Source organism: Aquarana catesbeiana, linkage group LG05, assembly GCF_042186555.1.
Source record: "Aquarana catesbeiana isolate 2022-GZ linkage group LG05, ASM4218655v1, whole genome shotgun sequence".
Classification (NCBI taxonomy): Eukaryota; Metazoa; Chordata; class Amphibia; order Anura; family Ranidae; genus Aquarana; species Aquarana catesbeiana.
In genome coordinates, this window is record NC_133328.1 from 106,561,026 (window position 1) to 106,586,033 (window position 25,008).

The 25,008-nt window shown below is 41.2% G+C and overlaps 1 protein-coding gene across 1 annotated transcript in view; it reads right to left on the reverse strand.

Moving 5' to 3' along the window:
- DNAH11 (dynein axonemal heavy chain 11) overlaps positions 1-25,008 on the reverse strand; it is a 424,128-nt gene that overhangs the window by 194,143 nt on the left and 204,977 nt on the right. The window contains exons 47-55 of the mRNA XM_073630040.1: positions 23,576-23,780; positions 16,875-17,040; positions 16,666-16,768; positions 14,070-14,309; positions 12,897-13,058; positions 9,791-9,984; positions 9,351-9,513; positions 6,401-6,524; positions 2,086-2,228 (exon numbers count right to left, since the gene is read on the reverse strand). Of these exons, the coding sequence (XP_073486141.1) occupies positions 2,086-2,228; positions 6,401-6,524; positions 9,351-9,513; positions 9,791-9,984; positions 12,897-13,058; positions 14,070-14,309; positions 16,666-16,768; positions 16,875-17,040; positions 23,576-23,780 (1,500 nt within the window). The remainder of the gene's footprint in view (positions 1-2,085; positions 2,229-6,400; positions 6,525-9,350; positions 9,514-9,790; positions 9,985-12,896; positions 13,059-14,069; positions 14,310-16,665; positions 16,769-16,874; positions 17,041-23,575; positions 23,781-25,008) is intronic.

Consider the following 25,008-nt stretch of genomic DNA (forward strand, 5'->3'; position numbering starts at 1 on the left):
ACTTTACTCCTAAAAGTTTTTTTCCTTAAAATTCCCTCCTAAACTTGGGGTGCGAGTTATACGCCGATAAATACGGTGTATATATATATATATATATATATATATATATATATATATATATATATTTTTTTTTTTGTGTTTAGTTCTTTATTATTTTTTATCACAAAAGTTGGGGTATTTTTATTTATTACAATATTGCATTTCAGCCTTGTCCTTTGCGCACAGAGCTTTCTCCAGATTCTCAGAATCTTTTAATACTATGTACTATAGGTGATGATATATTTAAAGTCTTTGCAATTTTATGTTGAGAAACATTACTCTGAAATTTGACAATTTGTAGCTTTGCACAGATTGGTGAACCTCTGCCTATCTTTACTTCTGAGACACTCCGACTCTCTAATGCTGGCCATACACTATATGAAAAAACGGCCGAAAATTTGTTCATATAGACACTTCGTTCGTTTTTCGGCAAGTTAATGGGCACAAATCGATAATCGTTTGTTACGTTTTTGTGGAAAAAAAATGAACGGCAAGTTTGGAAAATTTCTGCCGAATGTACGATAAATTGCAAGGTTAATGTGTTTCCCGTCTGAACTGTCTGCACTAAGTATATGTAAAAAAACAAACAAAAAATTATTTATGTCCACTGAACGATTTATCGGTCATTACATGATGGCACGATCGTTTGCGGTCACGGTCGAACGTTCGTTTTTCAAAAATGTGTTCGGCCGATTTTTCGTATAGTGTATGGCCAGCATTAGATACCCTTTTTAGGCCTAATCATGTTACTGATAATTAACCTAATTAGTTGAAAAATGTTCTTCCAGCTCTTTCTTGTTTGTACCACCTACTTTGCCAGCTTTTTGTTGCCCTGTCTCAAGTTTGAGACGTGTTTCTGCCATCAATTTCAAAATTACCTTATTTATTTTCTTAAAATGGTACAGTTTCTCACATGTTTTGTATGTTCTGTTGTGAATAAAATATGGGTTTATGAGATTTGCAAATCATTGCATTCTGTTTTTATGTAGATTTTACACAGGGTCACAAATTTTTTGGAATTGGGGTTGTATGTTCGGTAATATATGGAGTACAAAAAAAGTACCTATACTATTGTCATTCACTTCATCCTAAATGCCAGAGAGCTGGATATTTATGGGCAAATCTAAAGTGTATGAAGACAATTACACAGGAAACAATAGAATCTACTGACACATTGGCATTAACCACTTCACGCAAAATGACATACCCATACGTCAGTACTTTGACTCTAAATACTGGGGTTATGGCAGCAGCTAGCTGAACATATGTTTACACAACTACTTCGCTGTACCTTGTATATCACCCTGATCTATATCCTCTTATCCAATACGCCTGACGAAGGGCTTGAACCAGAAACGCATCGGGTACCAGAATTTTTTCGACATTTGGAGAGATCCCTTATACAATTATATAAACCTTTTGTATGCTTGCTATGAATTCACGTTGTGTTCTTATTTGTCTTTTGTTTTTTGTTATGTCATGTTTTTAACTGATCATCACATGTGTGTGTGATCTAATTTTACATGTATTAATAAACAAATTTTATACATCATATCAGTGGTGTTGTTGCCTTTAAAATCCCACTTAGGGGTGTTCCTTCCTTTTTCTATATACTAGGGATGTGGCAACACTTCACCGCTTTCTGACACGGTGAAAACATATTCAAATTTTATAACAAAAACGAAGAAAAACTTTTTTTTTTTTTCAAACTTTTCAGTCTTTTTTATTTGTTTAGCAAAAAATAAAAACTGCAGAGGTGATCAAATACCACAAAAAAAAGCTCTATTTGTGGGAACAAAATGATAAAAATTTTGTTTGGATGCAGAGTAGAATGACTGTGCAATTGTCATTTAAATAGCGACAGCGCTGAAAGCTGAAAAATGGCTTGGGCAGGAATGGGCAAAAGTGCCTGGTATTGAAGTGGTTAATCTATGGTGCTTTAAATAAGCAAATTAAAGCAAAACAATGCATGCATAATATTATTCTCAGTGACAACATGGTAGGTAGAAACAATGGAGTTGTGAATACTGACATAGAAGGACTTACTTTGAGCTGAAGGCGGACTCTTTCTAAAAAGAACTTCCAACAACCATCTTTGGAGTCGTCCAATCCCAGACCCCGCACCTCATTTCTGATTCCAGACACTATTGTTTCTACTTCCTCTTCACTGAACAGATCAGGCACCTCTCCTGTAATACATTTTGTTTATCTTTATTAAACATTAGGAAAACTGTGTTTCAGAGATGCAGGCCCATATTTACAATATGAACACTCTTTTGCCACGTACACACGGTCGGACTTTCTGGCAACAAAACCGTCGATTTTTTTTTTTTTCCGAAGAATGTTGGCTCAAACTTGTCCTGCATACACACGGTCACACAAATGTTGGCCAAAAATTCCCGAACGTGGGTACGCAGTGACGTACAAGACGTATGACGAGCCGAGAAAAAGGAAGTTCAATAGCCAGTGCGGCTCCTTCTGCTCGATTCAGAGCATGCGTGAACTTTTGTGTGACGGACTTGTGTACACACGATTGGACTTTCCGACAACAAGTTTTGTTAGCGGAAAATTTGAGAACCTGCCCTCAAACATTTGTGTGCGGAAATTCGGACAGCAAATGTTTGATGGAGCATACACACGGTCGGACTTTCCGACAACAAGCTCACATCGAACATTTCCTGTCGGAAAGTCCGACTATGTGTACGCAGCATTAGAAAGTTCATGAGGCAGAAAGTAGATGTTGTTTTTCAAAGGAGAATTCCACTTTTTGCAAAGAAAGTAATAATAAATAAATACACTCTTAAAAAAATTTAAAATTTTTTTGCATTTGAGCCTGCAAAGCATTGCAACCGCAATCAGTGGATCTTGGGTGCAATGCATTGGCTCCTGAAGACTATTACTAGTACAGAGCTTTAGTCGCAGGAAGTCTCAATGGACTGCAAAGGCAGTGATGTTACTGCACATGTGCTCCATTGAGAACTACACTCCCTCTGCTGCAATGGCAGATGGGACTTGTAGCTTTTTTTCATTCACAGATTCTTGTTAATGAATGATGTGGCTGTGTGGGTGGAGCCACACACAGCTGTGCTGATTTTTTCATTTATGACAGGAATTGCCAAGGAGAAGAACCCTGCAATCTTGTAAGTCAGGGGGCTCTGCTGCTGACCATGTTTCATGTTACATACTAAATATAGATGTAGCATAAAATGTTACATCAGGAGGGGCTCCTGATGATGTCCAAGCGGTGACGAAACACGTTCATTGGTTTACAAGCCGCAGATTAGAGTACTCGCCGGATCTTGCAGCAGAGCATTGGGCTGCCAGATGATTTTGGGGTGCCAGGAAGTATGAGTGTGCTTTCATTACATTTTTTATGACATTTTAATAAGCTGGTATGCGCTATGAGATCCCTTTCTGCTTGATTCTTTCTTATATGTGAGCTGATCCATGGATTTGTTTCAGAGAGATTGAAAGCAGAGGAGAGCTGCAATGCACAGCAGAGCTGTGAAAAGCATTGCAGACCTAATTTGGTATATGCTAAGATGGTCATCTCCGTTTGGTGAGTGTGAACCCATGGGGCCGGGGCACTATTTGCACAGAGTGGAGTGTTGACGGTGGAAACACTTTATTGTATACAGAAGAAAAACATCACTCAAGCACCTTTTGAGCACTAGCACTTTACAAGAGAGACTTTTTTGTAGACTGAGACTTTTTCTGATATCACTTTGGACTTTTTGGTTGTCACTTTAACCTGCATTAATGATAATTTATACAGATATATATTTTTTTTTTCACAGATAATTAGTTGCACTTATTTTTTAGGAAGTAACTGGTTTTGGATGTTATACCAAGTTTATTAGAGGTGGGTGAGTGTGGCTTTAATATTAATAACCATTGTTTAATGTGCATTGAAAAAGAGCAGCTACTTATAAGTTTATTTACTGGTAATTTTACCACAAAACTAGGAAAACGTATTGACTCGTGTATAAGCCTAGGGTGGGAAATGCAGCAGTTACTGGGTAAACAATGCCCATCTGCAGCCTCACTATGCCCATCTGCAGCCTCACTATGCCCATCTGCAGCCTCACTGTGCCCACCTGTATCATCAATGCCCATCTGCAGCCTCACTGTGCCCACCTGTACCTTTGATAACCAAAACAGAGGGTGTCTCCCACTGTGTCATGCAGTCTTAACTGTTCGGCGGCCGTCCACTGTAACAAAGCCCTGCCTCCTCCTCGTCAGTGATAGACGGAACACTGATTCAGTTTCCCATCATTGTATCAGTGTTCCGTCTATCATGGACGAGGAGGAGGTGGGTCTTTGTTACAGTAGATGGACGCAGAACAGTTAAGGCTGCATGCAACAGAGGGAGACCCTCACTCGAGTATAAGCTGAGGGGGGCTTTTTCAGCATAAAAAATGTGCTGAAAAAGTCGGCTTATACTCGAGTATATACGGTACTTCAAAAGCCTGTATGAACTTTGCAGACCCAAACTATTGCTCTTTACAAAATGGATTTGCCTTGCCATACAGTCTCAAATGTGTTAATTGTACTACCCACAAAAGCTATTTTATAATCTTTAATGGCTGCTGGCAAGCACCCTAACTTCTAAAGTCTGTTGGAGACATGATGAAATTTCCCACCAGTCTTCACAATTTTGCTTAAATACTGTGACCAATGACAAACCAAATGGTGGTAGATTATCCTTAGGTGAGAATGGGGCAGTATAGCTGTCACGGAGTGAAATTGTCTTTATGGTCTGATGGGTAGTTTGATCCAGTGGGGCCCCATCTAGAACTAAAATATACAGTATCTCACAAAAGTGAGTACACCCCTCACAGTTTTGTAAATATTTTTTTCTTTTCATGTGACAACACTGAAGAAATTACACTTTGCTACAATATAAAGTAGTGAGTGTACAGCTTGTATAACAGTGTAAATTTGCTGTCCCCTCAAAATAGCTCAACACGCAGCCATTAATGTCTAAACCGCTGGCAACAAAAGTGAGTACACCCCTAAGTGAAAATGTACAAATTGGGCTCAATTAGCCATTTTCCCTCCCTGGTGTCATGTGACTAGTTAGTGTTACAAGGTCTCAGGTGTGAATGGGGAGCAGGTGTGTTAAATTTGGTGTTATCGCTCTCACTCTCTCATACTGGTCACTGGAAGTTCAACATGTCACCTCATGGCAAAGAACTCTCTGAGGATCTGAAAAAAAGAATTGCTGCTCTACTTGAAGATGGCCTTGGCTATAAGAAGATTGCCAAGACCCTGAAACTGAGCTGCAGCACGGTGGCCAAAACCATACAGCTATTTAACAGGACAGGTTCCACTCAGAACAGGCTTTGTCATGGTCGACCAAAGAAGTTGAGTGCATGTGCATATCATATCATATCCAGAGGTTGTCTTCGGGAAATAGACGTTTTAATGCTGCCAGCATTGCTGCAGAGTTTGAAGGGGTGGGGGGGTCAGCCTGTCAGTGCTCAGACCATACGCCGCACACTGCATCAAATTGGTCTGCATGGCTGTCGTCCCAGAAGGAAGCCTCTTCTAAAGATGATGCACATGAAATCCCGCAAACAGTTTGCTGAAGACAAACAGACTGAGGGCATGGATTACTGGAACCATGTCCTATGGTCTGATGAGACAAAGATAAACTTATTTGGTTCAGATGGTGTCAATCATGTGTGGCATACAAAGATAAGTGTCTCCAGACCTAAACCCTATTAAGCATCTGTGGGGCATCCTCAAACGGAAGTTGGAGGAGCGCAAGGTCTCTAACATCCACTAGCTCCGTGATGTCGTCATGGAGGAGTGAAAAAGGACTCCAGTGGCAACCTGTGAAGCTCTGATGAACTCCATGCCCAAGAGGGTTAAGGCAGTGCTGGAAAATAATGGTAGCCACACAAAATATTGACACTTTGGGCCCAATTTGGACATTTTCACTTAGAGGTGTACTCACTTTTGTTGCCAGTGGTTTAGACATTAATGGCTGTGTGTTGAGTTATTTTGAAGGGACAGCAAATTTACACTGCTGTACAAGCTGTACACTCACTAGTTTACATTGTAGCAAAGTGTCATTTCTTCAGTGTTGTCACATGAAAAGATATAATAAAATATTTACAAAAATGTGAGGGGTGTACTCACTTTTGTGAGATACTATAAGTATGGGATAGAGCTGGCCTTTAAGCTCAGCCTAACTGCAACATATTTCCACTTACAGATTCATTTAAGTTTTCCAACACAAGGTTATCTTGTTGCTGAAGACTGCTTTGTGTCGTCTTCCCTAAAAGTTCACTGTATCCACAGTCAATTTATCAATGGGAGAAAAACCCTTCAAGAAATGTGTTGATGTAATCACCTGATGCCAACAAGTCATTAATCAGAACAAGAAAGCGTTCATCTGGAACATGGGCATCTGTCAGCAAAAACACAGTGGGCATGTTCTTGGCTCCCGTTCTGATGTACAAATTGGCAAGATCCACCTGTAAAGGAAAAGAGGCAATCATTTATACTTGGTGGAAATGTTGATGTAGGTATAAAAACAAAAGAGTATCGGCTTTGTGCTAGCCTGTCCACCTGCACTGTAACTCTATACATCATCACTGGCCTCTATACAAGGAAGGAAGATGTCAGACTCATTCAAGTGTTAAAGAGGAAGTAGTAATCTACAAATATATTACAGCTATGTTTTAGTTATACATGAGTAGTCCATTAAAATAACACTAGCGGCAAATGTTTTTTTTTATCATTTAGAGACTAGTGCTTACAGATGGTACGTGTAAAATCACTTCTCTGTCTTACTCCCTGCTCTGCCTCCATCACCAAAAATATGCAGATCAGTTTTGATTTTTTTATGGAAAAAATGTTGCAACTGCACCTCTAATTTCAATGTTTTAGAGGTACTTCAACTCTTCGGGTGTAAAACACACACAAACCTCAACAGTTCCTGTGGAAAAATATTCTATGATATCTACTTATTACATATATTTACTAATAAAGTCTTAAATAATTTTTTGTTCTTACTGGAACAAACAGAAAAATATGGAGACATGCTGAATTTCTTGTGAAAATGCTAGTTACCAGGCAGTCTTGTTGATTTAGTGACTTTAGTTCCTTCCAAGTTACAGACCAGAATTGTAAAGTTACTTACAGCAAATGAAAAGCAAAGTCAGCACTTACTGTATTTGCATGATTGTTTCAGGCAAGGGACTGGATAAGCATCAAAGCCATGTGTTAAGCAGATGGACAGGCGACTAGCATTTTCAAAAGGAGAAGACAAATGCAACTCTAATATTAACAGCAACAGTGAAAGCAGTCAGTAAACTTAACCCATTCCAGCAAACATTGCAATGGTGTACAAATAAGGAACATAATTCAATGTACAGTATTTTATTTTGAGTTCCCAGTAGTCCCCCGCAGCTAGGTTAAAGACAGTATATAATAGGATTTCTAGGAGAGTACTTTCTGCAGTTTGTGCTCTGTAATGTCCCCCTCCCCTCTGATTTCTGAATCACCTTTAAACTTACAGGCCAAGCCTAAATCCAATTGGTGGCTATCAGAAAAGTCTGACATATTGTTTTACAACTTTCTGTATATGAAAGTCAGCAAAGGGCATCTGGAAATTACTGACCAAAGGTTAGGGGAATTACAGAAATGCCTGGGTGAAAACTAGGCAGTTAGGAAGTGCTCCCCTTATGTCCCTTTAGGGCCCGTTTTCAGTTTTTAAATGGAGTGTGTCTTGAAAACTCCCCACATAACCCCGTAATCCTCTTTATCAGTTTATAAATATAAATTGAGAGATTGTTTAAGGCCAGGTAGTGTTGACAGTCTCCTGGGAATCCAAGATCTCAGCAATAGCATTTACTCACTAGACACAATAACTGTCTATCCATCTTCTTGAGGAAAGCAAGTAGACAGACAGGCCATTATCTGTATGGCACCAGCTCACGTACATAATTTGCCTGACTCCAGTAATTGAGAGACTGGTTCATTGCTCTTGGTTACTACATGCTGCACAGCATGATTGCTTTTGGGTTGCTTTAAAGGAAAGCCTGCTGGTGTAAAAATGTTTAAAATATATCTAAGGCATATTGGTCTTTTAACAACCTTAAGGGAATCTATGGTGGTTATGTATATATTTCTTTGTTTTTTACTTATTATGGTCAAAGAAATATGAAACATTGACAGTTAATATTATAAAGTTTCTATCCAGCCAGCAGATGGTGCACTAGTCTGCTTTTCATATATTCTGCTATTTCATCTGTGCCTAGAGAAGCTTTTCATGGAGCTCCAATGAGCATTGCAGTAGTGGCTCTTCCCTTATTTGATGGCTAAAACAGAGGTTTCAATCAGACAAACGAATCACAAAGAAATCAGTGCCTGCTGTGCTGTCTTTAGATAACCCATATTGTTTTGGAATTCCTTATCATATATCAAATGTTTATTTGTAAAACATAGATTTTACATATGTTTCATATACAGTGCACCAGAATCTCCCTTTATAGCAAAGTCCCCATCAGAATCCTGCCCTTAAATCAGTATCCCCATCAGAGTTCCCCTTATATCAATGTCCCCACAATAATTCCCCTTTTCTTATTTGTGCCCATCAATATCCCCCCTTGCCTCAGTGTCTCCATCAGAGCCCCCTTACATAAGTGTCCCCATCAGAATCCCTCCCCCTTACATCAGTGCCCCCCAACAAAGTCCCTTCTTACACCAGTGTCCCCATTAGAATCTCCCATGACATCAGTGCCCCCCCCCCCACACCAGCATCCCCCTTTACATCAATGTCCCCATCAGAATCTCCTCTTCTATCACTTTCCAAAATCAGAATACTCCCGTATATCAGTGTCCCTATTAGAGTTCTTGTCATATCACTGTCCCCATTAGAGTTCCTCTTACGTCAGTGCCCCCATCAGAGTCCCGCTTACCACTGTAATTTAGCTTATGAAACGCAGCTGTAACTGGTTAGCAGGGTGGGAGCTAGGAGACAGGACAGGTCTAAACAGAGGACATTCCAACCTCCTGTGAATGGGAGGGCAATACAGACTGCAGGTGGGGGGATGAAGAAATGAACAGCAACTTATATGAATCCTGTGCACTGAGTCTGAGGATTGTGGCAAAGTAGATAGAAGCTCAGCTTCAAATGATCTGAGCATACAGTTTAAAGGTCACTGTAGCTTTACTAAGCAGAGTTGATTTGATCCAACTAGTGCAGAAAAAAACTCCCTCCAACACTGTAATGTACTGTAGTTCTATTTAAAATACAGATTAATTGTCAAAGAAGTCATGTAGATTAGTATCCTTGCCTTAAGGTCTTGTATACCATATCCATTTTTCAGTGTGATCTGAAAAACTTCCATAGAGCCAATGTATGCAGCTAGTTTAGACAGACTTTGTTTTCCACTGCCACCTACACCAATCAGCAGGGCATAACCCCGGGGGGCCTCCAAGATGCGACTGATTCGACACCTACAGGAAACATAGCAGAATAAAAGTACAGATTTAACAACGATGTACATATTAAATATATTCCATTGTAAAGCACACACAATGTCCTAGCAAAGGGGCTGGTAGGCGAGTCTACATTACTGGCCACACCCTCCCACTTCATCACCTGTTTACCAAGGTCTAACTTTAGTTGGGTTAAACTGAGCAAATAAAAGTAATGTGTCCTACCCATGTCCAATCTAAGGCTTTGAGCAAATATATATATTTTTTTCTTTCAGGTATATCAGTCCATACTTACACATGCTGCATGGCATCTTCAAACAAAACCAGATTCATGGCTGCATTCAGCTCATTGTAGCTGTCTAGAGCTTCATCAAGTGTTTTCCTTAGGGAATTCCATCCTTGCACTGGCAGATAAGATGGCTCTCCAACTCCATTGGCAAAATGACAAAATACAAGAGGCTGCTTTAACAAGACATTGTCTTCTATACCCTAGAATAAAGATACACAAAAAAACAGTTCTGATTTGGTCAGGCCAATTACTTTATTCCTTTCAATCACTTGATATGCTGATTTCTAAATAAATGGCAAAATAAAAGGACAGAAAGCAAAAGAGTAATCCATAAAAAGTGTTCAAAATTGTTTAAATATAAAAGCAAAAGGTTCCTTGAAATTGTATAGAAATAGAATGTGTTTTCCTGATGCCCCTGATTTTTACAGTTTACTAAAAATGTTTAGAAATGCATTTGAAAGTGTAATTTCACTTCTAGACAGAATCATGGATGGCAATTAAATAAATCACCAAATATCCCTATTTACTTTTTCTAGAACGTTTGTGTACTTTTTTGTAAGTCTATGTTCCATCTAGGCGACAACCAACTTCTTGCAAAACGAACGTCCATTAAAGAAAACGTACTGACAATAATATGTAGACCAACATTGTTGATGTATTCTGCTTTAAGTGCTACCTGCCGGTCATGCATCCAATAGCTTCAAAATTGTCTAATCCCATGATCTACAACAAGTATGCAGGCAAGGATTTATGACATCCCTTTGACTCAACTGGATGCGTACTTGTTCTGGATGAGAAAACATTGAAGGATTTATTTTACAAAAGTATTACATGGTACAACCATGAAACTCAGTTTACAGAGTATGCTGCTTACTTGTTCTGGGTAAGAAAGCATTGAAGGATTCATTTTACACTTACGCATTACCCTGTTGAACCAGTTGAATTTTGATCCATGTATGGCCGCCTTTAGTCATTCAGCTGTGTGTGTGTAATCATGTCTCCTGTCATTCTGGACTATTTCACATATGGAAGAAAATCATCCTTCAAAATGCTTGGCGTATGTTGGCTGCATGTTTGTATTATATATATATATATATACATAAAATATTTATTTATTATACATATACACCGTATCTCACAAAAGTGAGTACACCCCCACACATTTTTGAAAATATTTTATTATATCTTTTCATGCAACAACACTGAAGAAATGACACTTTGCTACAATGTAAACTAGTGAGTGTATAGCTTGTATGACAGTGCAAATTTGCTGTCCCCTCAAATTAACTCAACACACAGCCATTAATGTCTAAACCGCTGGCAACAAAAGTGAGTACACCCCTAAGTGAAAATGTCCAAATTGGGCCCCAAGTATCAATATTTTGTGTGGCCACCATTATTTTCCAGCAAAGCCTTAACCCTCTTGGGCATGGAGTTCACCAGAGTTTCACATGTCCTCTTCCACTCCTCCATGATGAATTTACAGGGCTGGTGGATGTTAGAGACCTTGCGCTCCTCCACCTTCCGTTTGAGGATGCCCACAGATGCTCAATAGGGTTTAGGTCTGGAGACATCCTTGGCCAGTCCATCACCTTTACCTTCAGCTTCTTTAGCAAGGCAATGGTCGTCTTGGAGGTGTGTTTGGGGTCATTATCATGTTGGAATACTGCCTTGCGGCCCAGTCTCCGAAGGGAGGTGATCATGCTCTGCTTCAGTATGTCACAGTACATGTTGGCATTCATGGTTCCCTTTAATCAGCTGTAGCTCCAAAGTTCCGGCAGCACTCATGCAGCCCCAGATAATGACACTCCCACCACCACGCTTGACTGTAGGCAAGAAACATTTGTCTTTGTACTCCTCACCTGGTTGCCACCACACACGCTTGACACCATCTGTACCAAATAAGTTTATCTTGGTCTCATCATACCACAGGACATGGTTCCAGTAATCCATGTCCTTAGTCTGCTTGTCTTCAGCAAACAGTTTGCGGGTTTCTTGTGCATTATCTTTAGAAGAGGCTTTCTTCTGGCACTACAGCCATGCAGACCAGTTTGATGCAGTGTGCAGCATATGATCTGAACACTGACAGGCTGACCCCCCACCCCTTCAATGTCTGCAGCTATGAATAAGCACTGTTAAATGTGAAACGTGCCAGCTTGTTTGTCCCATTTTTTGCTGCGGCATGTAATTTTTGATTTTACATGGTAAAGGCTATTTCTGGAGTGCAGCTGTCCAGAACTTTTCCTTGCCTTAATGTCTGCAGCAATGCTGGCAGCACTCATACGTCTATTTCCCAAAGACAACCTCTGGATATGACGCTGAGCATGTGCACTCAACCTCCTTGGTCGACCATGACGAGGCCTGTTTTGAGTGGAACCTGTCCTGTTAAACCGCTGTATGGTCTTGGCCACCCAGCTACAGCTCAGTTTCAGGGTCGTGGCAATCTTCTTATAGCCTCGGCCATCTTTATGTAGAGCAACAATTCTTTGCCACGAGGTGCCATGTTGAACTTCCTGTGACCAGTATGAGAGAGTGAGAGCGATAACACCAAATTTAACACCCCTGCTCCCCATTCACACCTGAGACCTTGTAACACCGAGTCACATGACACTGGGGAGGGAATATGGCTAATTGGACCCAATTTGGACATTTCCACTTAGGGGTGTACTCACTTTTGTTGCCAGCGGTTTAGACATTAATGGTTGTGTGTTGAGTTATTTTGAAGGGACAGCAAATTTACACAGTTAGACAAGCTGTACACTCATGATTTTACATTGTAGCAAAGTGTAATTTATTCAGTGTTGTCACATGAAAAGATATAATAAAATTTTTACAAAAATGTGAGGGGTGTACTCACTTTTGTGAGATACTGTATATACATATATATACACACACATACATACATGCACACTGTATATATATTTACGCATTTGAGTTTCACGGTCCTGGCACTCCTCTTATTGCAGGCAGTGCACACAAAGAAAAAAATTGCTGATGAAAGAGAAATCATTTTTTCTCAGGGGGATGTACAAATACCTTCTACCAATACACTATTTCCTGGCATGTTTTCCCTCTCCCATTATGACAAATGTCATGGAAACAATGCCCTTACCTCAAAGTATTTAATGGCTGTATCTTGAAGTAGCTTCTTAAACAAATGTGAGTCTTTCTCTTCTATTAGTTTATCCCCATAAACCCGTGAAGACTCATGAAGCCACAGTTGAATTAGATCATTTGGTTGTTTTAAACAATCTGGAGTAGCAAACAAAATTCCCTGGAGAAAAGGGAAATTTAAACAACATAATCAGATACATTTCACTGTAGCATTATATCAGATCCCAAATTAATTCATTATATATGCATATATACACTAAATTTTGGACTAACTAGAACCTACAAAAGTTATAGAAACTTCCTGACCCATTGGTTGCAAAATGTGAGCCTTTGGTTCTTAGGTCAGCTATCTGACTAGGGCTCCCTTAAGCTTTACTCCCACTCACAAGCTGAATTTCTCATGACATAGGGTTTCTTTAATAACAATCAAAATCTTAAATGTGCTATTAATATGCACTTTTACCTCCAGCCAAAGTCTAGTATCAGAATTCCCTGTATGGTTCAGCATGGCAGAATGCAGAGTCTTTTTATACCAATTGAAGGTCAGACATTACTACACTGGAGGATACTGAGCAAGAACATTCCTCTGAGGTTGCACTGGAGTATATAAGCATTAGATCAGAAAACTCTGTATTACTATAAAATGGCTTGTGTACTCATCATGGATGGCCTGCCAAATATAATAAAATCTTAAATACCAGGCTAAATGTTCTAGAAAACATCTGATACACTAGTCTATTGCCCTGTGTGTTGACAGCTGGTTCCCAATCACCCCTATTGAACTATTTTCTGCTTTTTGCCAAATAACTCCCTCTCTGGGTAATGCTGCACTTTTCATTACCAGCTAATAAGTGAATGCCCCACCCGCTAGATGTTTACTAACCCATGAGTAGGACTAGTCGGTCTGATCAGTACAAGACTGGTGGTTCTAGTTAGCATGTGAAGTATCACAAAAAACAAAAAAACCCTTAGACTCGAGTTGCCAATTAACTTTTGTTGCCATTGCTCATTTATTCTTAAATTTCTGGTTATCTGTCATACTATTTAATTGCTTCACCAGTTTTTGAGCCACTGATCAACAACAAATATTTAGACCCCAAATTTTATGCTAAAATATCATGATTATTATTTTTTTTCCATATTGTTACTTGTACTGGGATGTTTAACATACCTGGAAAATGTTGGCAATGTCTCGCAGATTAAAAATATAATGAAACTTGATTGCAGTAGGCAGGAAATTGTGCACCATTTTCTGGTTGAGCCACATTGCAGCCTGTATGACAGTAGGCCCAGTGCGGAGGATAGAAGGATGAAACGTGTGTTGTTGGAAGTGGAAGCTAAGTATCTTGGCAAAGATGGCTTCCAGTGCATCGTTTGAAGGGAAATTTACAGCAAATACTGTGAAATGTCTCTATTTAAGTAAAATAAATCAAACATGTTGCTTGTTTTAGTACATAAATACAAATTCAATGTTTTAGTATATAAATACAAATTCAATGTATATTCCAATGTTTTAAATCTAGAAACCTTGAACTAATGATTGCTCAAATGAAACTTTATAAAAACACAATAGCCTCAATTCTCAAAGTTGTACTACAAAGAAAAGAATTATAAATTTTAGCTAAGTAACTGTAATTTTCAAATTTCATCAGACTTGGGATGAGACCGACAATATTTTTCTTGAAAATAAGAATCCATATCCTGATGTGTTAGTGTTGTGAATCAAGCCAACAGCACATTGGTCTTTTTGGTTAAAGGATGCAACCCCTCAGATTTTCTGCCATTTACAACTCTTCACTTGTGGGCCAAGATCTGCTTCCTTCCCATATACCAGACAGTGGAAAAGAGACATCAAGGAGAAACAGAAACAAATATGGTAAAACTAGGCCACTCTCCATTAATTCCAGATGTGCTGGTATATGCCACCACAATGGCCATGTTTGACCCCACTTCTTAAAGAGGAAGTAAACCCTGATGGGTTTTACTTCCTCTTTAGTTCCCTGCATATTAAAAGCATAATGGGCTAATATGCATTGCATACTAGCCCATTATGTGCCACTTACCTACAAACGAAGCCCGCAATGTCCCCAATGTCCCCACTGGTGGCTGCATCCATCTTCACCCCTCTTCCTTCTGGGGCTGCGGACTCCGGCTCTGTGACTGGCCGGAGTCGCGTGATGTCACAACTGTGCATGCGTGTGGGAGCCGATGATCACAGCATGGGCCCTGTAGAAACGGCACGGTCGTGCCTTTTCTTCAGTGCACATGCGCCGATGACGTCGACGCAAGCGTATATGATAAATATCTCCTGAACCGTGCAGGTTTAAGAGATATTTCCAGTACCTACAGATAACCCTTATTATAGGCATACAAGTGGTATGTAAGGGTTTACAACTACTTTAAGGTTGGTAGTTTACAATTGGCTGACACTCTACTACACATATGGTGGAACTCTCCTAAAATCAGAAGGTATCGGAAGGGGTTATTGCAATTGGTTAACATGATTTTTGGGAAAGGTACAGTATACCAAAGATCAACCTCAACAATGATCGAATAAACAATTATTGGCATAAACACTCAATGACACAGTCAACAAATGCTAATGTGTTTGGACACCTTACATGAAGCATTAACTCCCAGATACTTTCAAACATGCATTGTTATGTGATCTTTACTTAAATGCTTGATCTTTTAGAGCACACAATGGCATGGCACAATGGACCCACCCTAGAACCCCCACCCCTCTACCCCATCACTAATTTTATTAACAGCAGCAGTTTTACCTAATTTTAGACTTAATTGTAATTCAATATTAAGGCTGCCTAAAGACATTTAATAGCAGTCTGAAGAAACAGCTGATTTGATTGCCATCAGTTACTGCAGTCTGCACTCTCATATTAAACAAACCTAGCTTGTTCAGTATACTTGACAGTACAAAAATCATTAGGTGATGTGCAAAGTGCTCATCAGCCGGTAAAAATTCAGTTTACTGTAGACATCCCAGTTAAGTGATAACCCAGTTAATGGATAAGTTCACCTTTGGGAACATGTTATGTGTCCCCCCCCCCCTCCCTCCCTGTGACAGCAGCATGGGAAGAAGTTCCCTGTACTAGCTGTCCCTTTTTAAAATCAGCTCTGCCATGCAAGGCTTCACCCACACAGCCACGTCATTCATTCACACACAGCTCTGTGTGTGAATGAACTACAAGCCCCGACATCCTTTGCGGTTGTCGGCTTGTAGTTCTTAATGAACTATCATAGCTTCATTAATTTCTTCGTGCCAGTGTATCTGCCTGCCTGTATGGGATGTACAGGTACACATATATACACTGTACTGACAGATCTGAAGGAGACTTGCATGGCACCAGAGCTCTGCTAATCATGGGTGCAATGCTTTACAGGCTCAAAAAGAAAACAATAACAAATGCACATTTTTTTACCTGCAAAAAATGTGCATTTATTATTTTTTTCTAAAAGGTGAACTTATCCTTAAGAGATGACCTCTAAATGACAGATTGATGGACTGAGCAAGAGACAGTATTGTACTCACACTCTTACTAAAAGATCCCATATACATCATTTTTGTACTATGAAGTAATAGAGTAAGACATGATGGACACAGTTTTTTTCTGGTAATTTGTTCAACTAAAACCAACACAAAGCAACTGTAGTTATCCATGGCTAAAATGAAAATGTAGCCAAAACTGACAATGTGAAAACTAGATATACAGGTGTAAAGTGGGAGGTTTTATGAAATACAGTTTTACCTGCAGTCTTTGGTTAATGGTAAAGCTTCCAGCAGTTGGATTCATACACGCCACATACTGGCAATTATGAACTTCTTTTAGAGTCATCTTCTGCCGTTCATACCTACAACAATGAATTAAAAAGGTAAAGTGCCTTTATTCCATTGCAAAATAACACTTGTCATTTAATTTTGTATTTATTATGTTATGAGCTCATGTGAGTTTGTTACCAGTGTCCATAGTCAAGGTGCTGTCTGATCAGGGCATGTGGTTGGACAGTTCCATACTTGTCAACCTCAGGCATGTTCATGTCATCAATAAAATATACCAATTTTTTATTTCCTATTGGGCCATAGTTACGTCCCGCTTTCTTCTCCAAGGACTTTTCCAGAATCCCTGATGGAAGCAAAACATGTAAGCTAGATACTTGTGCATTAAAGAAGTCCTAAATATGAAAACTTCTTAGGGTTCTCTGTATAGCCAACAGAAAGGCTCCCTCCTCCTCGTTTTGCTATAATGGGGATTCACACTTCCTACTTCATTTTAATATGGAAATAAATGAATAGATTTTTTACAAATGTAAAATGTATTGCTAGAATGAATCAAGCATCTGCAGAGAATACATCAAATGCTGTTCTTAAGTCACTTTTTAATTATTTTTACCATTTTGAGGAAAAAATCTCCAAACATTACAGTGGAGGGAACAAAAATGTTTTTAGGCTTGCAGTGAGATTAAAACCTTAAACAGTGTTCATTTCTCTTTAGACTAAGTGTTTATAGTAATTTAAAATTAAAAGAAAGAAGAAAACATTTTTTAAATGAGTAGAGGTGATTTTATGCACAGTATTTCAGTGTTTTTTGCTGTATATAGTAGGTGGGTTTGGCCAGACTAAGATCAGGTTTAAGTGTAATGATTAGCCTAATGCCGCGTACACACGGTCGGACTTTCTATCCTACTTGGTCCGGCACACTTTCCGACGGACTTTGTCCGCCAGGTGCGCCGGACTTTAAAACGGACGGACTTGCCCACACACGCCCGGACTTTCCGGCGGGCTAAGTCCGCCCGTCTTTCCGACGGACTTTCGCCGGAGTTCCGGCGGACTTTCAGAATGAACGGACTTGCCCACACACGGACAAGTCCGTTCATTTTGAACGTGACTCAGGTGCGACGGGACTAGAAAAGGATGTCAATCTTGCCGCTTTTATCGGCGAGATTGACACCTTGCGAGCCCCGTCGCGGGGCATACCAGGCCCTTAGGTCTGGTATGGATTATAAAGGGAACCCCCTACGCCGAAAAAACGGCGTGGGGTCCCCCCTAAAATCCATACCAGACCCCGATCCGAACACGCAGCCTGGCCGGTCAGGAAAGGGGGTGGGGACGAGCGAGCGCCCCCCCCCTCCTGAACCGTACCAGGCCACATGCCCTCAACATGGGGGGTGGGTGCTTTGGGGGAGGGGGGCTGCCCTGCAGGCCCCCCCCCACCCCAAAGCACCTTGTCCCCATGTTGATGAGGACAAGGGCCTCTTCCCGACAACCCTGGCCGTTGGTTGTCGGGGTCTGCGGGCGGGGGCTTATCGGAATCTGGGAGCCCCCTTTAATAAGGGGGCCCCCAGATCCCGGCCCCCCACCCTATGTGAATGAGTATGGGGTACATGGTACCCCTACCCATTCACCTAGGGAAAAAGTGTAAGTAATAAAACACACTACACAGGTTTTTAAAATAGTTTATTAAACAGCTCGGGGGGGGATCTTCCTCCGGCTTCGGGGGTCCCTCCGCTTCATCTTCTCCCGGCGTCCGGTTGGTTCTTCTCCCGGTGTTCCAGTTCTTCGGCCGGCTCCTCTGCTGTCTTCAAGTAGCTCTCTTGCCAGCAGAGGTCCGGACTTCTTGTCTTCTTCTCTTCTCCAGATATTGACACGACGCTCTCTCCGGCTGGACTGCTCTCCGAGGGCTGCGTTGTGACTTATATAGGCGGAGACCCCGCCCCCTTTTGATGTCACAGTCCCTGGGCATGCTGGGACTGTGACGTTTTAGGGGGCGTGGTCAACATCACCCAGTGACCACGCCCCCTAAAACGTCACAGTCCCAGCATGCCCAGGGACTGTGACATCAAAAGGGGGCGGGGTCTCCGCCTATATAAGTCACAACGCAGCCCTCGGAGAGCAGTCCAGCCGGAGAGAGCGTCGTGTCAACATCTGGAGAAGAGAAGAAGACAAGAAGTCCGGACCTCTGCTGGCAAGAGAGCTACCTGAAGACAGCAGAGGAGCCGGCCGAAGAACTGGAGAGAAGAGAGCGGAGAAGAACCAACCGGACGCCGGGAGAAGATGAAGCGGAGGGACCCCCGAAGCCGGAAGAAGACCCCCGAAGCCGGAGGAAGATCCCCCCCGGAGCTGTTTAATAAACTATTTTAAAAACCTGTGTAGTGTGTTTTATTACTTACACTTTTTCCCTAGGTGAATGGGTAGGGGTACCATGTACCCCATACTCATTCACATAGGGTGGGGGGCCGGGATCTGGGGGCCCCTTTATTAAAGGGGGCTCCCAGATTCCGATAAGCCCCCGCCCGTAGACCCCGACAACCAACGGCCAGGGTTGTCGGGAAGAGGCCCTTGTCCTCATCAACATGGGGACAAGGTGCTTTGGGGTGGGGGGGCCCGCAGGGCGGCCCCCCTCCCCCAAAGCACCCACCCCCCATGTTGAGGGCATGTGGCCTGGTACGGTTCAGGAGGGGGGGGCGCCCGCTCGTCCCCACCCCTTTTCCTGACCGGCCAGGCTGCGTGCTCGGATCGGGGTCTGGTATGGATTTTAGGGGGGACCCCACGCCGTTTTTTTCGGCGTAGGGGGTTCCCTTTATAATCAATACCAGACCTAAGGGCCTGGTATGCCCCGCGCTCGCCGCAATAGGAAAATTTGTTTTTCCTATTGCAGCGAGCGCGAGATGCAATACCCTGCCCTCGTGTCGTATCTGGTCCGTCGGACCAGCATACACACGAGCGGGCTTTCCGTCGGACCAGCACACACACGAGCGGACTTTCCGCGCGAAACTGAGTCCGGCGGAAAGATTTAAAACTTTCTTCAAATCTAGGTCCGGCGGGCTTTTGGGAAAAAGTCCGCCGGAAAACTCCGCCGGCGCCCACACACGGGCGGATTGTCCGGCACACTCTGGTCCGCCGGACCAAGTATGCCGGAAAGTCCGACCGTGTGTACGCGGCATAAGAGTAAGGTTAAGGATGAGGTTGTAAGGTGTCACTTCATTTCTACCCCAAGAACTTCTCAGTGGTAGAATCCAATGTACCATTTCTAACATAAGTGTGACTTTATAAGATATTGGGAAGCTTAGATATGGTCTGTATCATAATAAATACAGTACCTCACAAAAGTTAGTACACCCGTCACATTTTTGTAAATATTTTATTATATCTTTTCATGTGGCAACACTGAATAAATGACACTTTGCTACAATGTAAAATCGTGAATGTATAGCTTGTTTAACAGTGTAAATTTGCTGTCCCCTCAAAATAACTCAACACACAGCCATTAATGTCTAAACCTCTGGCAACAAAAGTAAGTACACCCACAAGTGAAAATGTCCAAATTGAGCCCAAAGTGTCAATATTTTATGTGACCACCATTATTTTCCAGGACTACCTTAACCCTCTTGGGCATGGAGTTCACCAGAGCTTCACAGGTTGCCACTGGAGTCCTTTTCCACTCCTCCCCGATGACATCACGGAGATGGTGGATGTTAGAGACATTGTGCTCCTCCACCTTCCTTTTTTATGATGCCCTACAGATGCTCAATAGGGTTTAGGTCTGGAGACATGCTTGGCCAGTCCATCACCTTTACCCTCAATTTCTTTAGCAAGGCAGTGGTCGTCTTGGAGATGTGTTTGGGGTCGTTATGCCCTGTGGCCCAGTCTCGGAAGGGAGGGGATCATGTTCTGCTTCAGTATGTCACAGTACATGTTGGCATTCATGGTTCCCTCAATGAACTGTAGCTCCCCAGTGCCGGCAGCACTCATGCAGACCATGACACTTCCACCACTATGCTTGACTGTAGGCAAGGCACACTTGTCTTTGTATTCCTCACCTGGTTGCTGCCACACACGCTTGACACCATCTGGCCGGCAGCACTCATGCAGACCATGACACTTCCACCACTATGCTTGACTGTAGGCAAGGCACACTTGTCTTTGTATTCCTCACCTGGTTGCTGCCACACACGCTTGACACCATCTGAACCAAATAAGTTTATCTTTGTCTCATCAGACCATAGGACATGGTTCCAGTAATCCATGTCCTTAGTCTGCTTGTCTTCAGCAAACTGTTTTCGGACTTGTGCATCATCTTTAGAAGAGGCTTCCTTCTGGGACGACAGCCATGCAGACCAATTTGATGCAGTGTGCGGCGTATGGTCTGAGCACTGAGAGACTGACCCACCACCCCTTCAGCCTCTGCAGTAATGCTGGCAGCACTCATACGTCTATTTCCCAAAGACTGGATATGACCCTGAGCACATGCACTCAACTTCTTTGGTCGACCATGGGGAGGCCTGTTCTGAGTGGAACCTGTCCTGTTAAACCACTGTATAGTCTTGGTCACCATGCTGCAGCTCAGTTTCAGGATCTTGACAATCTTCTTATAGCCTAGGCCATCTTTATGTAGCACAACAGTTCTTTTTTTCAGATCCTCAGAGAGTTTTGCCATGAGGTGCCATATTGAACTTCCAGTGACCAGTATAAGAGAGTGAGAGCGATAACACCAAATTTAACACACCTGCTCCCCATTTACACCTGAGACCTTGTAACACTAATGAGTCACATGACACAGGGGAAGGAAAATGGCTAATTGGGCCCAATTTGGACATTTTCACTTAGGGGTGTACTCACTGTTGTTGCCAGCGGTTTAGACAAATAATTTTTGAGGGTACAGCAAATTTTTTTCTGAATCAAAACTTGTTTATTAATAAATTGCTCATATGATACATACAATTACTGCAGTAGAAAAATAAAAAGACAGTACATACAGAGTATATCTTTTTGAGCATCCATATTATATGAGCAATAACAGAAGACAATGCAGATAGAAAACTTCTCTTTTACCCTCCCCAACCCCGAAAAACACCAACCAGCACTTTTGACCCATCATAATAGAACAGTTTTAGACATTTCTTCAGCCAACGCATAAGGCAGAGTCTAGTGCATAACTTTTGAACGTAATGGGGACAGCAAATTTACACTGTTATACAAGCTGTACACTCACTACTTTACATTGTAGCAAAGTGTCATTTCTTCAGTGTTGTCACAAGAAAAGATAGAATAAAATATTTACAAAATGTGAGGGGTGTACTCACTTTTGTGAAATACTGTATATATGAAACCCAGAATCCATTTATAACTAGTTTATTGGTTGTTATCTTGTCCTGCTGGGACCAGGAAAATGTCCCTGGTCTTTGCCTAGGCCAAGAAAAACAGAGAACCACAGGTTGGCAAAGTACATTGAAGCACTATGATAATCATTTAGTTAGCCCTAAACCGTGCTGCAGTCACTAGTAGTACAGAACTACAGGGTATTCAAAAATAATACATGACATACAGTGAATGCCACTGTATGTCAGATACCGTTTTATACTGATACAAATTTTTCAGGCAAAGAAAAAGCTGGTAACAAATCTATACATTGTGTTAAAAAAATTGTATAATATTTTAATATAATGTATGTGTGTGTATGTGTGAGAATATGAAAGAGATCGGTTTTATATACAACCTAAATTATTATATGTATCATTGCTAATTAAAATATATATGTACATGGGGGAGGGGCATATTTTCTCATTAAATGCTGCTTCCTGTTTTGACTGCACAACGCACATTTATAAGTCAGCTGACCAACAGAAAACAATGCACTGTCTGCATGGCTGGTATCTTAACAGTTGTTAAGCAGGAATGTTGGTATCCTATCTTAGCAGTTGATAAGCAGGAATGTTGGTATCCTATCTTAGCGGCTGATAAGCAGGAATGTTGGTATCCTATCTTAGCAGTTGATAAGCAGGAATGTTGGTATCCTATCTTAGCGGTTGATAAGCAGGAATGTTGGTATCCTATCTTAGCAGTTGATAAGCAGGAATGTTGGTATCCTATCTTAGCGGTTGATAAGCAGGAATGTTGGTATCCTATCTTAGCAGTTGATAAGCAGGGATGTTGGTATCCTATCTTAGCAGTTGATAAGCAGGGATGTTGGTATCCTATCTTAGCAGTTGATAAGCAGGGATGTTGGTATCCTATCTTAGCAGTTGATAAGCAGGGATGTTGGTATCCTATCTTAGCAGTTGATAAGCAGGAATGTTGGTATCCTATCTTAGCGGCTGATAAGCAGGAATGTTGGTATCCTATCTTAGCAGTTGATAAGCAGGAATGTTGGTATCCTATCTTAGCGGTTGATAAGCAGGAATGTTGGTATCCTATCTTAGCGGTTGATAAGCAGGAATGTTGGTATCCTATCTTAGCGGTTGATAAGCAGGAATGTTGGTATCCTATCTTAGCAGTTGATAAGCAGGGATGTTGGTATCCTATCTTAGCAGTTGATAAGCAGGGATGTTGGTATCCTATCTTAGCAGTTGATAAGCAGGGATGTTGGTATCCTATCTTAGCAGTTGATAAGCAGGGATGTTGGTATCCTATCTTAGCAGTTGATAAGCAGGGATGTTGGTATCCTATCTTAGCAGTTGATAAGCAGGGATGTTGAACAAAGTGGAGTAAAATACAGAGCCCCCTCTAGTGGCTAATCCCCAAATCTCTATATGAACACATTAAACACAGAAAACCAAGCATTAAAATGTGAAACTCAAATCACTAATGATTTTAACGTAAACACAACCTTGATTCAAAATAATTGCTCACTAAAAACGTTATACTTTCTCTTGCTTGCTTACTTTGCAGCGCAGCTGATGTGGTATAGTAGTTGAATGGAACTTTAGATATCATGTAAAGGTCAGACAGGAAGGCCAATCTATCATTCAGGAACACCGTCTTGCCCACTCCTGCACCTCCCACTAACATAACTGGCTTGGCTTTCTGTATCAACAGGTCAGTAAAGTATCCCAGACACGTGGTTTCAGAGGTATGGACAAAAACTGCCTGCGGTGATGAAAACATAACAATATGTGACAATAGTAATGATTTCCTGAGCTCAATATGGTAAAGCTAAAGTTAAAACATTTATTTTAAACAAACATAATAAGTTTGATTATCAAAAGTAATAACACCAGAATATCTGATTGCTTATATAGGAACCAAAGATATCACTGAAAAATTGATAAATATTGTAAAGAAGAGGTCAGTGTTAATGAAGCAGAACCTTTTCCTGGAAGCATTTAGGTTTCACTCATACCAAAGATCCTTATTTCCTTTTTAACATATGGGTATGTGCATCCAAAGTTCTAGCAATAGTGACTTATAGATTTGTTTACAAAGCAGTGTCAGCAATAAGATGTCTTCTCTGCAGTATTGAACTACTGTATACAGCACGTTGAGAGTGCTTTACATTGACTGCAGCATCTGGCTTCCTATACAATGTAGTGCCGAGACTATACTACAAAACCATGGGTCAGTTTGGGTTGAAGATGTGAGTGGGCCTTTAGGTGCATGCACACGGACATATTAATTCAGTTTTTTTTTTTTTTAAAAGCAAGGATAATGCATGGAAAAAAAAAACACCAGTTATTTCATTTAAATTTAAACTTAAATGGAGAACTCAATATTTTGCTTTTCGCAACACAAACTTTTTTTTTATATAGAGAGCTTTTCCTACATAAAAAGCCAGGTAAATCCATTTGATTTATTAAGCTGGGGCAAAGAAAATATAACAAAATATCATCCGATTTCTTCACAGTATAAGTATAGTAAATGCAACTAACCCCAGGGAAACCCGACACATCTACAGTGGCCCTGCCCAAAATGCAAATGATACTGGTCTGAGGTTATTAGGTTATCAATGCTGTAATGGGGTCCTCTCCTGTAGTCTCCAGATCACTTTTTGCCGCTCATAAAATTCTTAAAGTTAAAGCGGAGTTTCAGCCTCTAAAAAAAAAAAAAAAAAAAAAAAAAAAATTAAAAGTCAGCAGCTAAAAATACTGTAGTTGCTGACTTTTAATATAAGGACACTTACCTCGTCCAGGGATCCCACGATGTCGGTCCCCGAAGCCGATTCATCCATCGGCTCGGATGCAGGCGCCGGCACTGCAACTAAGGGCCGGTTCCCTACTGCGCACGCGTGAGTCACGCTACGCCTTCTGAATGGCCTCATCATCTTCTGGGACACTGCTGAAGGTAGATGAGAAAATCCGGACAGCCGCACACTGGGAAG